The sequence below is a fragment of the Triturus cristatus genome, chromosome 6 (genome assembly GCF_964204655.1).
Source record: "Triturus cristatus chromosome 6, aTriCri1.1, whole genome shotgun sequence".
Lineage (NCBI taxonomy): Eukaryota > Metazoa > Chordata > Amphibia > Caudata > Salamandridae > Triturus > Triturus cristatus.
Window position 1 is genome coordinate 1,799,552,216 of NC_140589.1, and position 16,636 is coordinate 1,799,568,851.

The window sequence follows — 16,636 nt, forward strand, 5'->3', positions numbered from 1 at the left end:
ACCAAGCCCATCCTGCTGGAACTCAACGGGCTTCCCTTCCTGGCCGGCACCATCTTGAAAACCAGCTGCATCATTGACAAAAATATCACGATGAGCAACCCTGCTTACCTTGCAGACAAGCGCACTAACTGGTGGATCTTGGCACACCAGCAGCCAGGACACCGGCAGACTGCAGACGAAGAAGTGTAAAAAAGAAAAAAACAAGAAAGCAGACCCTTTCGATCTATGCACCCAAACTATGGTACAACATCCCAGTATCCATCGGGACTACCCCAAAGCTGCTTCAATTTAGGAAAGGAGTTGAAGACTCACCTCTTAAAGGAATACTACATCCCAATGCCTTAACCACCCCCAACCAAGTTTGATCTTCTCTTACTCGATTAATTTATGCTCATCTTTCCCAGTGCAAATCGCTCTGCTGCGTTTTGCCTTTAACCATATACATACAGAGTGTGACTGACAGAGTGGGGCATACAACATGTCCAACCTCCTTGACTTTACTAGATTCGGAGTGGATGCATGAGGTCATGCTGCGGCGGATGCACGAGGTCATGCTGCGGATCCAGAAGGCCCATACAGTGCTTGTTTGTGTCTTACCATAAGTCCCTTCCATTGCTTTGGCTGGCTGCCCCTCCAAGGTTCATGAGATGAGCAGTGCAGTCTTCTTCAATGTACCAAAAACCGCTGAATTATGTACTGGGACATTCTTTACTTTCGAGAGCTACTTCAATGGTGTTGGCGAGCCACCAGTTGCCCCTGAACTATTCGTTGGAGACCCATGCACCAATACATCATATTTAAAAGCATTGCCAGGACTAAACACATCCTGACTAGGTAAAGCGCTTGGTACATGCTTCATTGAAACTTAGATGTGGTCCCAAAATCTTACAAAATAAAACAACAAAAAACACTCCAAATTCTTGTTTGCTTCTTGAACAGCCTGCACTTAATGAGTTGCACAGATATGTGTGCCTTCCCACCATATGTTTTTGCAGCCCCCTTGGGAAACATATGATGCAAAAAGTACTTGATTTTTCCCACAGACCCGTTTGGGGGCCTGTCCTGACGAAGAACCAAAATCTTCAGCAGTCAGGGTTGAAGCCCACAGCATTGACTTTCATCGAGGACCCAAAATGTTGTTGTGTGTCTGGGCGAGGCAGAGAACTGAGACCGTACTCCTAATAAGACTGCGCATGCGTCCTGCCCAATCTGCAATGGCATCAGTAGCCACAGGGCTCTTGTCATGAAGACCAGTCTGCTCTGATTTTACTTTATAATTATTATTGTCACCCTACACTAAATATTATGGCCGTTTTGCACCGAGTATAAAGGCTACGCTGCACCAACGAGGATTTCCACTTTGAACTAATTGTCCTGGTTATTCTGTCCCTAGTTAGGATTTCCACTTTGGGACTGACATTAATTTTCAATAAAAATTAAACTCTCAACCAGCCCCGATGCAGCAGTGAGTGGCGTTACGGGACATACTTTTATCCCATGATCAGGCGCGCAACACCCATTGGGCTCACCGGGCTCACCGGGCTTCAGCCCCCCCCCCCCCCCCCCCCGTCGTGTGTGTCAGCCCGGCCGAGACAGCCTCGCGGGCTGGCGTCCGTGTAATTGCAGCCGCACCCGAGTACTTCACGGGTCTTTAAAAGACCATGTACTCGTTAACGAGCCTTTGTTGTTATTTCACTCCTTCTTACAGCCACTCTGCCTATGGCTCAAAGACTTAGCCCCCCCCCCGAAATCTTTTTCAGCCCCCCGAAATCTTTTTCAGCCCCCCCCCCCCCGAAATTTGGCTCTAGTTGCCCGCCTGCCCATGATACAGTGGCGTTACGGGACATACTTTTATCCCACGATACTTTCCATGTTAAAACCTAAACTACGAGTCCCAGCATGCAAACCTGTCTTGACTAAAACGCCAGGAATGGCCGATATGTTATGAATGACATGGCGGCTACTTGGAAACTATTCAAGCAAACGTCCTCTCCTCTGCTCAAGTGGGCACCAGAAACTGCTTTGAAAATCGCTACTAGGAAGCCAAGCCCAACATTATTGGCCGCTCCACGCCAACCCTTTGCAAACCGCGTGCAATAAGGATGAATGACTGAAACAGCCCAGCACAGAGAGAGAGGGGGAGGGGGGTTGTGACCGCCACAGAGAGGGTGAAAGCGCGCCAGTTTGCAGGACCTGTGGAATCCAGGACATAAGTGCCAGCCCCCGCCCACCTCCACCTGCCCTGCGGAGCCACGTTTTCCTGGGGCACTTACATTTCCGGGCGAACCATTACCCGGTCCGTTTTGCCATGGCAACCTCCTCCATAAACTCTGAATTTTATCTAAAAAGAAGTCCATTCTTCCGGCACAGCGGACCCGCTCCTGCTGCGAGCGCTCGGTCCAGTGCTTCCGCGTCGCTCTCGTGATTGTCTGGGAAGAGAAAGTGAAACTTCTTCCGGCAACAGGAAGCGCCACTAACGAGGGGCGCGTCGGCCAGAGATCATGTGAGAAACCTGACGGCATGTTTAGGTTTCTTTTTTGCAGATTTATATAGCGCGAACTCGACCCGAAGGTATTGGAGCGCTTCACATGAGCACCGGTTACTTTACACTAGAATACATTCAGGCACGGGGAGATTAAGTGATTTGCCCAGAATCACAGGACGCGACCACGAGGCAGTGGCGTTACTAGGGGGGTGCATGGGTTGACACCGTGGGACACAAGGAAAATGTGGAGGTAGGGAGTGCGGAAGCAGGGTACAGGGGAGTGCGGAGGTTAGGGCACAAGAGAGTGCGAAGGTAGGGGCACAGGGGAGACGAAGGTAGGGGTACAGGGGACTGCGGCGGTGGATTTGAGGTAAAAACTGGAGACCTAAAGTGAATATAGGATTGAGAAAAAAATGGGGTGAGATTTGACGTTTCCTTGTGCTCTTGCTTCCACGGAAGAAATTCGACAGCAATGCTGCAGCGACACACACGTGTCAGCCTTATCCGTGGCACACACACCTCATTCATGACCGCCTCGTGGAGTGTCAAAATGTAGCTCCCTCTCAATCTAAAAACCCTGCCCTGGACCCATCGTGTGATCTTGGGCGAAACAGGCCAAGCACGCCACACATTGGCATTAACGTAAAGACACATTAGATCTGCTTGAAAATGGCGCGACCTGAGCGTAAACGTTTCAGGGTGGTCAAAAGCCAGTCTGTCATCGGCAGTGGCGCACATGGGGCAAGATGACTGCCTATCTGCATATCAATGCTCGCAGCGACCTCAAAGACCCCGTGTGACTTCATGGCGCTACGCCAATGCCTTTCCCCATATGAATGCATGCAGTGGAGAGAATGCCCTTATCCGACTGCATGCCATTATGTGAATGCCTTCTTTCACACAAATGCATGGTGCCGTCTAAACCTTTTCCCCACCCTACCCCCTTCCCCTGTGCGACTGCATCGTGGTGGGTGAATACTCCCTCTGTGAATACATCGTGGTGGGTTAAAATCCCCCTGTGAATGCATTGTGGTGGTGGCTGAACATTTCCCCCCCATGTGAATGCATGTCACCACGTGAATGGTCTTCCATTTGAATGCATGGTTCTGTGAATAAGCCTCCCCCCAATAAAACTGCACCCCACTAGATGAACACCTCTCACGCCACCATCTGAATGCCCCCCTAGAACTATACCACTTGAATTCCCCACTCCAGTTTTTCACCATTATAACATGTCGTGTCGACATGTGACGCCCTGTGTCATATAAGTATGTGCATTGCTGCGTGACCATGTGACGCCCTACACTCAGCCTAGCGCGTGACCGAGATAAGCAACGCTCTTCAGTGCAGGGCACAAGGTAATACAACCCATTACACCTGTGTGTGACATCAGGTGACGCATTAAATATAGCCATGTATGGCGACACATGAATGCCCGTTGCATTATAATTGCAAGGCCTCTCTGCATGGCACGGGGTACAGTGCGGAATAAGAATAGAAGTCCTTTGGAGAATTCACTGCAAAATATGACGGCAGTGAACTAGAAAAATGCACTGCACCAGCTGAACCAAATGGCCCATGCGGACGTGTGGGACCAGCTGAATGTCAAGGCTGCCCGGGGGGCTGGGCGGCCGCCTTAGTGCCACAGAAAGGCACTGGAGTCGTCCGTCTAGTTCCCTGGGCCAGGATCCAGGGAAGACTTCCAGCCGACCCCACTTCCGGGGAGGGGGACAGGGGTACTTAGGCTGTCCCCCGCCCAACGTTCAGCCTCTTGGTCGCAGCTCGTCGATCGTCCGCGTCAACTGGCAGCCCCGCCTCGCCTGCACGGTCGCAGTGGTCGTTCGCTTTGCATCGGTGAGTCCGCTTGCCTCCTCCCCCCGCCCCGGCCCTGTTCCTGGGCAGCACCAGATTGATGTGGCCCTGTGGTACGGAATACCACGGGCGGGGGGGGGGTGCGGGCTTTGCGCTACGCCCAGTGCGACGGCCTGGGAGGCTGCGTGTGCGGCTGGGGGGGATGCGTGTGTGTCTTCCCGCCGAGCGGGGACTCGGGGGCTGAGTTCGGGTCTCGGCGAGGGTCATCCCTGGGGCATCCGGCCCTCTTTCCCCCCCCCAACCTGCACCATCGCTCCCCCATGTGGTGGAAGCGCTAGGCCGCCTGTGTTGCGACGCAGGCGGCCCGGGTTCTCTTCCTAGTACGGGATGGAGTGCCTTCTGGGGGAGATTCGCGCGCCGCCCGAGTGCCTTGTGGCGGGTGCAGGCCCGGAGCTATGCTGCCCTGGACGGGTACTGGGGCACCGAAGTGTTGGCTCAGTGTCGTCATTGAGTAGTGGATGGAACCCAAGTCCATAGGTCCGATCCTGGATTGGCCACACTGTGACCGGATCTTGCCAGCAGCAGTGTGTGGGGGGTCCCTGGATCTTAAGGTTGTTGGCGACTCCTGCCTGCAGTGCGGGCAGGTGCTGGCGTGCGCCGTGGGGCATGCCTGACGCTCTCCAGGGGCCAGATTGCCCCCGTCACTCTCAGGGAGGGGATGTGTCCTATTGGGTAGGGCGGGTCCACCCCTACGGTGGGCATCCTGGTTGTGCCGCGGCGTGGACGCTCAACATGCTGCGATCCTGGGCAAATCACTGAACCCCAACGGGCCAACTATCTTCGTCAATTAAAGGTCTGCCTGAAACGCAACGGTGGCGCATGTAAGTGCCCTGATAGCTTCGGGCCTAGTTCGTGCTATTTACGAGAACGGTGAGAGCAGCTGGGTGCTCCGGTCGCATGGGCCGTCCATGCCGGCGGGGCGCCCGGAGAACGTGCCGGCCAGCCGGGCGTCCCGTTCCCGGGGATCGTGCGGTTTTCTGGCGGCCTCTGGCACCCACGATCCTGCGGTTGCTCGGCGCCCCCCCCCCGTGGCTCGGACGGGTGAACGCTCGCGCGGCACGAGTGGCCTGCCAGCTGCGATGTGGTCAGTCTGCGGCGTACCGCCGCCCCCTCTGCTGCTGGAAACCAGGTTTCGAGCCTCGAGGACGCGTCCACATCCTCTGATGCAAGGGAAATCACCCAATGCCCCCGTGCCTGCTTGTATAATGTAAATACGGTGAAATGTTTAGCGCGCTACATATTAAGAGAAACCGGGCATGGGGGAGAGGAAGGGTCTGTCGGCTAGAGGCCTGGGTGGGGGGAGAGTTCCGTGGCCTGTTGGCTAGGCCTGACCCGCCCCCCCCTTAAAGTTACAGGTCGACCCCCTGTGCTGATTGAGGGATATCCGGCAAACCGAGGTGTGTCCTCGGCGTTACTCTCATTCTCCGTTTGTTAGCCAAATTAGAGAACCCCCCCCCGTCCTGATGTGCCAGCTTACCTATCCCACATTGATGCAGGGCATTCCCCCCCACCCTTGAGCCCCAGGCAAGCACGGAGTATAGGTCGGAACCGGTTCCCAAGCTGCGCGTTGCCGGTGTGGGGCATGCCCGGGGGGAGAGGTTCTCAGCGGGCTCGCTCAAGGTGATTTCAGGGTGGGGGAGACTGTCTTCCCGTGAGGCTTTCCGCCAGGAAAGGCGGAGGACCAGCAACTGTGGGGTGTGTATAGTAATGACTCTCACTTTGTCCCTACACAGATCCCACCGATGATCCATAGAGCCACCGGGACCTTCTGCTAGTGATATAGGAGTGTAAGTGTGTCAGCAGGAACAGTGGGGACACCAAGAGCACTTGAGGCATAAGATGGCCATAAGAATAAGCACATTTGAGGGGGGGCTTTGCAATCTAATATTTGCTTCATTTTAATGCAGATTCTTGGAAACTCGCCGGATCGGATCCGTCAGGCGCACTAGCTCTAATCCAAGATAGGAAGTAAAGAACGGGTTTGGGCGTTGCAGAAGGGACATCTGAGGATGTGTGGTGGGCCTGTTCAGGTTGTTGTAGGCTGCAGCTCACGACGGTTTCTCTTTCAGACTGAGGCGATCCGAGCTCGAGGGATGGATAGCCAGGGTTCCCCTTCGCTCTGCACGATGACGTCCCAAGTAGAGGAAACACAGCAGGGCACCCCTCAGGACGTACAGCTAGCGGCCATCATTGAACTCGCCAAGTCCAAGGGTTTGGCCTAGGCTGCGGACCTATTGAAGGCCAGCAACCCCGATGATTCAGGGGTCATTTCTGGTGGCTCCCCCATGGGGCAGGAGACTATCGAGGAGGCTGGCCCGTCCCGGGCCAAGCGGATTCGCAGGGCTACAGTGAAAGACTTCCCGGTAGACACACCGCCACCTAAGAGCCGGCCTGCGCCTACTCCCAGAGGCGCACCAGGGCCCGTCCGGCAGCCCGTGTCCCTAGGAACTGTCCCCCCCACGAACGGCGGCCCATCGCATACGAATTTCGCTACCACGGAGGACTTGGGTAAGCTCAATGACACTCTAAAGAGCTTCATGGAGGAGGTCAGATCTGGCTTCTTGAGGGCTGGAGCATCCGGGGGAGCCTCACCTGCCAACGGTTTGGGGGGGGGGGGTTTGACTCCTGCAGCAAATGTTTGGGCTCTCCAAGGGAGAGGCACTCAGGCCCCAGAGTTGCCCAACCTTGGGGGTTCCTCCTGCAGGGACACAGGCAAGAGCATAGAGGTTGTAGCCACGGGGCCAGTTGTGGCCTCCGGACCGGTGGCTGCGACTGCTGGGACCCCAGGGCTAGGCCTGGCACTGGTGAGGGGGGAAAGGCAGCAGCTAGGTGGGGGGGAGCCGCTGGCAGCGCAAACTACAGCCGTCATTTCCCAGCCGGCCCCCAGCCTCCCCCCCCCAGGCGTTCCTCCCACCGCGCCGCAGCTAGGGATTACGACCACGGCAGTGGCAGTTCAGTCGCCAACAGATAAGAAGGCGGTCACCCACGCACCTCTACTGTCAGGTCACAGCTCGTTGTCATGGGAAGTGCCTGTGGCAGTGAAAGAATTTATTTGGAGGCGTGAATTTCTGGACATCTTTTCCTTACTCTTGTTGGGCCAACATGGCCAAGACGCCCGGAGGGTTGGGGGGAAAGAGGAGGACAAGAAAATCAGGTTTCAGCAATGGCCAGAGAAGTCCATTGACAACTGGCTGTCCGCCTTCTCCATCCTTCAGTCCGTCATCCTTGAAAAATTCCCCGAGCAAGGTCAGGCGCTTGTCCTTTACCAAAGGTTAATCCATACTGAGTCACAGAAGTAGGGGGAAAAGGGTGGCTCAACTACGACCGGGAATTTAGGAAGAAGATGTCAATATGCCCGCAAATGGAGTGGGATCAAAAAGAGGTCCAGCTGTGGATGGACCACATGGAATCTCGTGGAGCGCAGAGCAGTCACCCAGCCGAAGGCCTCGGGGGGGGAGGGGGCTCTCCTCCAGGGCCCAGCCAGTCCAGCACAAAACCTTTTAAGCAGTCCTTTCGTGGGGCGCGCAGGGGGGGTAACGGAGGGGGGGGGGGGTCAAGAGAGTCTCGCCAGGGACGTGCAACCTCTTCAACGCAGGGGCATGCTCTTGGGGGAGCAAGTGCAGGTTCCAGCATGTGTGCAGCAAATGCGGGGGCTGGCACATTGCGACCACGTGTCAGTCCAAGCAGGACAAGAAACCATCAGACACATGTAAACGGTCCAGTTGAGATAGCGCAACCAGAGTTAGTAGCCACCCCCGCCACCCCCCGCCTTGCTGCTCGCTCCCACTTGTCAACCGCCACAGGGGTATCCTGCCCCTGGTACCTCCCAGCACGTCAGTATCCCCCGCGTGCAAATGGCCATCCCCAGTGAACATGAGCAACATGCTCCATCTCCTTAGGAAGTATCCCAACAAAGCAGACCGCGCGCTCTTGCTGGGGGGGTTCTCTGAAGGCTTCATTATCCCGTTCATAGGCCCGTTGTCCGTGCAGGAGAAAGTCAGGAAGGAACTACGACTGGGGAGGGTAGCGGGTCCTTTCAGGGTGCCTCCGTTGGAGAACTTTGTGGTTTCCCCCCTGGGGCTGGTACCCAAGAAAGAACCAGGGACCTTCAGACTTATCCACCACTTATCCTACCCGGAGGGGGACTTAGTGAACCATGGTCTCCAAGAGGGTGTTTGCTCTGTGTCATATTGTACGCTGGATGTGGCTCTGGACCTTGTCAGGAGGGCGGGCAAGGGGGCCTGGCTAGCAAAGGCGGACAATGAGTCGGCTTTCCGTTTGCTACCAGTGCACCCAAGCAGCCAACACCTGCTGGGTTTCAAGCTAGATGGCCTGTACTTCTTTGACAAATGCATGCCCATGGGGTGCGCAGTGTCCTGTGCCTTCTTTGAAGCTTTTAGCTCCTTCCTGCAGTGGGCGTTACAGCATTCCTTCGGGGTGGCAGGAGTCTCCCACTACCTAGACGATTTTCTAATCATCGGGAGGGATGGCACTCAGGAATGCAAGGCGGCACTAACAAGTTTTCAGACACTCGCGCAGCAGCTTGGCGTCCCCCTAGCTCCTAAAAAGAATGAAGGGCCAGCGCAGGTTCTCACCTTCCTAGGCATAGAACTGGACACGGTTTTAGGCGAAGCCAGGTTGCGAGCAGACAAAGTGCGTGACCTGGGCCAGCAGATTAGGCTAGCGGTTGGGAAGGATAAGGCCTCCCTGGCTTTCATTCAGAGCCTCCTGGGGAAACTTAACTTTGCTGCCAGAGTAATTCCAGCAGGAAGGGTATTTGCGCGCAGGATAGCCGGAGCCACAGCGTCAGTTAAAAAGAAGCATCACATGGTCAAGCTGAGCAGAGGCATGAGGGAAGACCTACCCATGTGGGCGGACTCCCTGGACAATTTCAATGGGTCTGTCATCTGGCGCGCGCCCTGGGCCAATAGCACTGAACTTGCGCTTTTCACAGATGTGTCAGGCCGGGAAGGGTTCGGCGTGATTATGGACAGGGAGTGGTGCGCCGAGAAGTGGCCGAACGCCTGGCACAAGAGAAAGATCACGTCCAAGATCACTATATTGGAACTCTTCCCCATAGTTATCGCTTTTCACTTATGGTCTGGGGTGCTGGCAGCAAAAAGGGTTCTGTTTTGGTCAGATAACTTAGCCGTGGTACAGGCCATCAACACACAGTCAGCTAGTTGTCCCCTGGTGTTGTGCTTGCTGCGAGAGCTAGTAAGGGCATGTTTGAAGAACAATGTCTAATGCAGGGCTAGGCATATTTAAGGGGTTCTGAACGTAGCCGCTGACGCTCTTTCTCGCTTTCAGTGGCACCGCTTCCGGGAGGCCTGGCCAAGAGCGAGAGAAGGAATGACCCCTTTCCCGCCACACTTGTGGCTTCTTCTGAAGTGGAACAATGGATGAGGGGTTTGGTAGAGCGGTCCTTACCTCCAAGGACGGCGACGCGTTACAGGAGTTGTGTTGCAAAATTTTGTGCGATCACTGGGACATGGGAGGAGGATCGGGCTTCCATGGAACTCAGAGTGCAACAATTCATGCTGTGGGCCAAGGATGGGGGGAAATCTCACCCGTGGATCTTGGGTCACCTGTCTGCCATCAGCCAACACGCCAGGTTACGGGGACAGTTCGACCCCACCAAAGCCTTTGTTATCAAAGCTGCACTGAAGGGGTGGGCTAGGAATGAACTGCGACCACCTGACAACAGGTCTCCCATTAGTTACCCCATTCTACAAGGGATGCTCGACTGCATGACTAGGGCCACCCGCTCGGGGTATGAGGCAACTCTATTCTCAGCCTGCTTCGCACTGGCTTTCTTTGGGGCCTTTAGGATCGGGGAACTAGTGGCGCGATCCAAGTTGGACACCTCCGGGGTAGCCTTGAACACCAATGACATTGACTTAGATTTGGGCTGTCTCAGGATAGTAGTGAGGCAGTCCAAAACAGACCAATCCGGGCGTGGGAGGCTGGTCCTGTTGCAAAGCCTGGGGGATGCCAGATACTGTCCTCTACTATGGGTCAGTGCCTATTTGGCCCTCCGCCTGGGGGGGGCGGGATACCTACTTGTGCACGAGGATGGGTTCCCGGTCACGAGGTTCCAAGTAGACTACATCCTGCAGGCTTGCCTACGGTTGTCGGGGCAGGCAGACGGGGCTAAAAAATTCAGTAGCCACTCCTTCAGGATTGGGGCAGCAACCACGGCATTCCTAGCGGGGATGTCACCTGAGAGTATCAAGCAAGTGGGGCGCTGGGAGTCTCAGTGCTACAAACGGTACATCAGGCCCTAGGCGGGAGGGGTAAGGTGCGGCTGCACAGGTTGCACCCCCCTCCGATCTGTATAAATTTGGAGTCACGAGTGGGGCCTAGGCCACTCGGACGTTTGCCGTGTTGTGTTATGTTGTAATTGTAGATGTGATGTGCAGTTTGTTCACTAGTACAATAAATATTTTCAAACCCACCATTTCTTTATTTATCAGGAACCAAAGTGTGGGTAATTGGCCATTCAAGCATCACGAGACTGGCTCGGTGGGCGGCGGTCAGCAAATGGCGGCACGGCTTCACCGCCACGGATATTACGTGGCTGGGTTATCCGGGAATGCGTTGGAGTGCACTGACCAGGAAACTGCAGCAGAGACTCGGGGGAGGGGGGCCTCCACCGCACTTGTTGGTAATTCACTTGGGAGGAAATGACCTGACCACACTAGGAAGGAGAACTCTGCTCCAAGAAATGAGGGACACGTTGTGCCAGTTGAGCAATACCCTGGGGTCATGCGAACTCTGGTGGTCAGAAATCACACCACGGGCTGTTTGGAGAGGAGCACGCTCTGGAGACGCCATTGAGGTATCGCGTAGGAAAGTCAACCGCGCCATGCGTAGTTTCACGGAGCAAAGAGGTTTTGGCTTTATCAGACATGGTTTACTTCACGCCAAGTCCACGGGGTGCCTGGAGGAGGATGGGGTGCACCTCTCAGGACTGGGCATGGACTTATTTCTCCTAGACCTAGGGGAGGCCTTGGTAGCAGCAGGGTGTAAGTAGGAAGGGATGCCTTGGTGGGGGGGCCCTGGTAGCGATGGTGGCCACTCCCAGGGCTGTGGAGGAGTTACAGGGCGATCCAGAGTCTGCAGATACCAAGGGGTACTTCATGCAGCAGCACAGCTTGGTGCTAAGCCAGGATACCCAGGGATGTCTTAGCGTTGTCACCTGGAAGAACTCTGGCGCCCCGTTAGTCCTACGGGCGGTTGTGGGTCTGAGCAACCGGGGGCTGCCAGGAACGCTCCGCCCACCTCTTTCGGGGGGCGTGAGTAAGCGAGTGGACTGGTGGTCCACGGATGGGAGGGGTGCCCCTCCCAAGATTTGGTATGCACCAATTGGCGACGGCTGCAGTGTAATTTGGCTTATCAGACGGGCAGGCGGCATACAGGTTGGCCTGCCCTGGGATCGCCCGTAAGATAACCCACCATGTTGGCATATTGGGTATGCTAATAAACGTGCAGCAAATTTCTCCACTAACAAGGTGTGTGGTTTATTGATGTATTGTGATGTTGATATGTGACTACAGTTGCCGATATTGGCACTATGTCAAGGCTGCCCGGGGGGCTGCGCAGCGGCCCCTCAATAGGGCGGCAGCCTTAGTGCCACAGGAAGGCACTGGAGTCGTCCGTCTAGTTCCCTGGGCCAGGATCCAGGGATGACTTCCGGCCGACCCCACTTCCGGGGAGGGGGGGAGGGGACAGGGGTACTTAGGCTGTCCCCCGCCCAACGTTCAGCCTCTTGGTCCCTGCCGTCTCGCCTTGCCCGCCCCACCGCTTACCCGGCGGACGGCCAATATAAGGTTTTGGGGGCGGGGGGGGGGTCATAATGTCTAACCTATTGTTTTGTGTTGCAGGAGGAGTTACAGGGCGATCCAGAGTCTGCAGATACCAAGGGGTACTTCATGCAGCAGCAAGCCAGGATACCCAGGGATGTCTTAGCGTTGTCCCCTGGAAGAACTACGGCGCCCCGTTAGTCCTACGGGCGGTTGTGGGTCTGAGCAACCGGGGGCTGCCAGGAACGCTCTGCCCACCTCTTTCGGGGGGGCGTGAGTAAGCGAGTGGACTGGTGGTCCACGGATGGGAGGGGTGGCCCCTCCCAAGATTTGGTATGCACCAATTGGCGACGGCCGCGGTGTAATTTGGCTTATCAGACGGGCAGGCGGCATACGGGTTGGCCTGCCCTGGGATCGCCCGTAAGATAACCCACCATGTTGGCATATTGGGTATGCTAATAAACCTGCAGCAAATTTCTCCACTAACAAGGGTGTTGTGTGGTTTATTGATGTATTGTGACTACAGTTGCCGATATTGGCACTATGTCCTGCGCACTGAACACAGGGAGTTATTTAAAAGCACTGCATCATCTGAGTGCAGTGCTGCAGCCAAACGCACTGCACCAGACGAGTGACATGGTTCACACACGAATGGGGCCGGGCGAATGTCTTGCAGCGGTGAATACAGGGCATCTTTCGAATTTCTTTCACATTGTGATTGCAGTGCTCCAAATAGACACTGCACCAGGTGAATGAGAGGGTCAATGCAATGCATGGGACCGGGTGAATATCCTGCACAATGTGAATACAGGGTGCAATTCATAACCACTGCGCCACGTGATTGCGCTGCTCCAGGTAAATGTACTGCACCAGGTGAGTGAAATGCCAGTGGCGTCACTAGGGGGGTGCCGGGGTGCGGACCGCACGTCACCATGAGTTGCCGCACTGGGTGACACCAACCCTAATGACGCCGCTGCCCGAGGCTCGAATCTTGGTTTCCAGCACCAAAGTTGGCAGTCTAGCCTGTCTCATATGCCACAAAACATACAGCTAGTCTATTTTTCTTGGCAAATCTGCCTTTAAGTCCCCGTAGAGCTCTGTCGCCCATTTCTCCACTTTGAACATATTTTATATGGCAGTCAGCGAGTGAGGCAAGCCCGGCAGAGCTTGCCCTGTGAAGGAACTTTGAAATGTCCTCTTTGCCCTGCGTACTTCTTTGTCTCTTTTCCTTCATTCTTTCCTCTACTCTATCCTTATTTCTGGCATTTTTCCTTCTTCCCTTCCTTTTCGGGCAATAAGCACATCCAAGTCCCAAATTTGGGTTAAAAGGCCGCTTTATTGGACAGGTAGGCAACACAAACATATTTATATACAGATCACAATTCAAACAATATTCCAAACTAACACCCCCCGCCCATAAGCAATATCCCCGTGGCAACTATTACCCAACCTTGTTCGGCCTAATCCTCCTCCCCAAACCCCTATCTCCCTTGCCTGCCTACTTCTTGCCTCCAACTTCTCTCCCTTGCTTCCCTCTGTCCGAAGCTATTCCTAATGCCCCCAACCCTTCCTGCCTGTCTTGATCTTCTCCAACTCTGCCACCAGGAAAAACTCTAACTCAGGCGTTTTTCCATGTGTGTATACCCAAAATCTTAGAAAACATTTCTTTCATGTTTAAAAGATAAATTTCATTTCCAATAAAGGACAAGTGAACGCCATCGTGCCTAAAGAACTGATAATTTCATCATGAATTAACCAATGTATCCCATTAATATAACAAAAACGTTCCAGTTCTCTATTCACTTTCCTTCTTGCTCTTTCCATGGCAAAATCTCTCTGTCCCCCTCCAAATTCTGCGAGGCATCAGCGCGGTTAGGATGAGTTGTGTGTTAGGCCAAGTCTTTGAGAAGATTTCCAAATCTGGTTTTATCTCTATCAGTAGCTCAAGCCCTGATAACTGCACTAAATCTTTTTCCCCAAGATGTAACATGACTACTTCTGGTTTGTTCTTAACTGATAACTCACTCATTAACGGCATGAGCTGGCCCCACGTCATGCCGCTTTTTCCCCACCAAGACAACAAAACCTCTTCAGAAGAAATCCCTAAATTTTTCCCAAAATGCCGTTTTTCCGCCTGTTTTGCTGCCCACTTGATGAATGAGTGTCCAATAATCCAAACGTGATGCTATGACATTGCCAAACCGGCCTCCAAACCTGAAAAGAGAAAATAATTAATATCCCCACTTTTAACTGTCATGCTCTAACTTCTTAATATAACGCAAACACCAATCCGAGGACCAGCGCCCCAGTTTTTAAACATCGGTAACAGAAAACCCCCATCTGGCGGCTTCTGAGGCTGCCCCAATGCGGAATGTGTGTGTACCAAAATTGGTTGGATTCTTCCCAATTTTCTTTAATGCCTTCTGCATTATTGACAGCAATGGTGAGGCTTTTAGTTGAGAACCATCCAGGTGCCAAAAAACAAAGGTTGAAGTTGCACCTCCTACTGTTAGAAAATCTAACCATGCTTGTATAGGGCACAAAGGACCACCTATAGCTTGCAAAATTACTTTTGAACCTTTGCCAGTTTGGTTGGTTTTTGAGTGCTCAAGAAAAATTTCTATATTTGAATGCATCAAGGAGATGTTTTGTGTTTTATGTCATCATTAAAGGCTGATCCTAGCAATTCAGAGATCCTGAAGGCACCAAAGAAGAGCCAAATCATGCACTATTTGAACAAATGCAATTCAAAAACGGAAAAACAAATCTCATGACGATTGATTGTTATCTTATACAAAAGTTTTAGAGATATTGGCTCTCTTTTGTATAGCCCTCTCTTTTTTGTCTTTGCCCAGCCTTGCAGTATTCTCCTACCCATTTCCCCTGCCGATGGCTCATATCCCCAGAAGAACTTTCCGTAAAATGATATTCCCGCTAGCTTACCAGCTATTGTAGTAGAAGAAATGTTCTTGTCAACATTAAGCATAATGAACTTAACTATATCCTCTCTGCGCTGTTGTAACCCCACGCTATCATAAACTCTATATATTGCACCTGAGTCTAAGAAGCTCTTCTGTATGCCAGTTTGGTACTCTTTGCTAATGAATTTTCGACGAGTTGATGAACATTCATATCGCCAAATCCCATATCTCGCTAGGTATCTGAGTCTTCCGTATATCTGCTCCGGGCGCCAAACCACGGAATCTCTCCCACTGAAAACGAGATAGGGCATCTGCGATGTTATGTTCCAATCCTGCAATATGTTTAACTTTGAATATAATGTTAAACTTTAAACAGCCTAGCATAAAAGTTTGCAATAACTTCAACATCTGCTTGTTTTTGGCCTTCTGACCGTTGATTAAGTCAACTACTGTCTTATTATCTACATTGAATAGCACTGTTCTGTTTGCCAGTTTAGTTCCCCACACTGTCGGAGCCACTATCAATGGGAAAAATTCCAGGAAAGCTATACTTTTCTTTTAGCAACCCACCTGGCTGGCCATCTTTCTGCGCACCACTTCCCTTGCCAAAAAAGGCCAAAACTATTGGCCCCAGAAGCGTCAGAGAAAAGTTGCATCTGCCAAATGAAATCTTCGTCCAGTGACCAGAGTGTCACACCGTTAAAGTTTGTCAAAAATGTGGACCATACCTCAAAATCTGCTCGCATATGTGCTGTTACCCTAATTCTATGATGTGGCAACTTGATACCCTTACAGGCAAAATTTAGATGACCTAACAAACATTGGGCTTGCAATAATGTCAATTTCTCAACCTGACGTGCATGTTCGAATAGCCTGGTTATTTCAATTATTTTCTTCTCAGGGAACCTGGCCTGCATCTTATTGGTATCTATTTCAATGCCAAAATATGTGAGACAACAACTGGGGCCTTCTGTTTTGTCCTATGCTAAAGGCACACCCTGCCATGTCCTGTGCAAAAATTTTGAAAACCTGTAGCGCCTTTTTACATTGTTGGGAACCGGCCCTACCCATAAATAAAAAATCGTCAACTTAGTGCGTCACTCCGATATGCCCTGTACCAAAAGAAAAACACCACTGCAGGAAAGAGCTGAAGGATTCAAACAGCCTGCAAGATATAGCACAACCCATGGGGAGGGTCTTACCTTCAAAAAAGATTCCCAGCAACGAAAAATCAAAGGGGTGCACTGGCAATAACCTGAAGGCCGACTTAATATCACATTTTGCCAATTCAGACTTCTCCCCTGTATTCCTTATCATTGCTAATGCTGAATCTATAGAGGTGAGTTGGACCATGGAATCTTCTCTTGCAATAAAATCATTGACTGAAAAACCTTGGGGCCATGATAGGTGTTAAATTATTCTAAATTCCCCTTCAGTTTTCTTAGGAACTACTCCTAACGGTAAAACAATGAGATTATCTAACGGCCAAGAATCAAAAGGCCCTGCCATCCTTCCTTCCTTTTACTTCTGTCAGTAGTTTTTTCCTAACGATA

At 52.7% G+C, this 16,636-nt stretch overlaps 1 protein-coding gene across 2 annotated transcripts in view; it reads right to left on the bottom strand.

Annotated features, from left to right (window-relative positions):
- Nucleotides 1-2,506, bottom strand: part of LOC146822032 (uncharacterized) — a 51,161-nt gene extending 48,655 nt beyond the window's left edge. Inside the window, exon 1 of one of the 2 annotated variants that reach the window (XR_014963222.1) lies at nt 2,274-2,503. Coding sequence is in view for 1 of the 2 variants with exons in the window: in XM_085613142.1 (XP_085469268.1) it covers nt 2,274-2,357 (84 nt within the window). In the remaining variant the exon portion in view is untranslated. Of the gene's footprint in view, nt 1-2,273 lie in introns of both variants that reach the window. The other variant, XM_085613142.1, reaches the window with a different exon arrangement.
- Nucleotides 2,507-16,636: the final 14,130 nt, after the last annotated feature.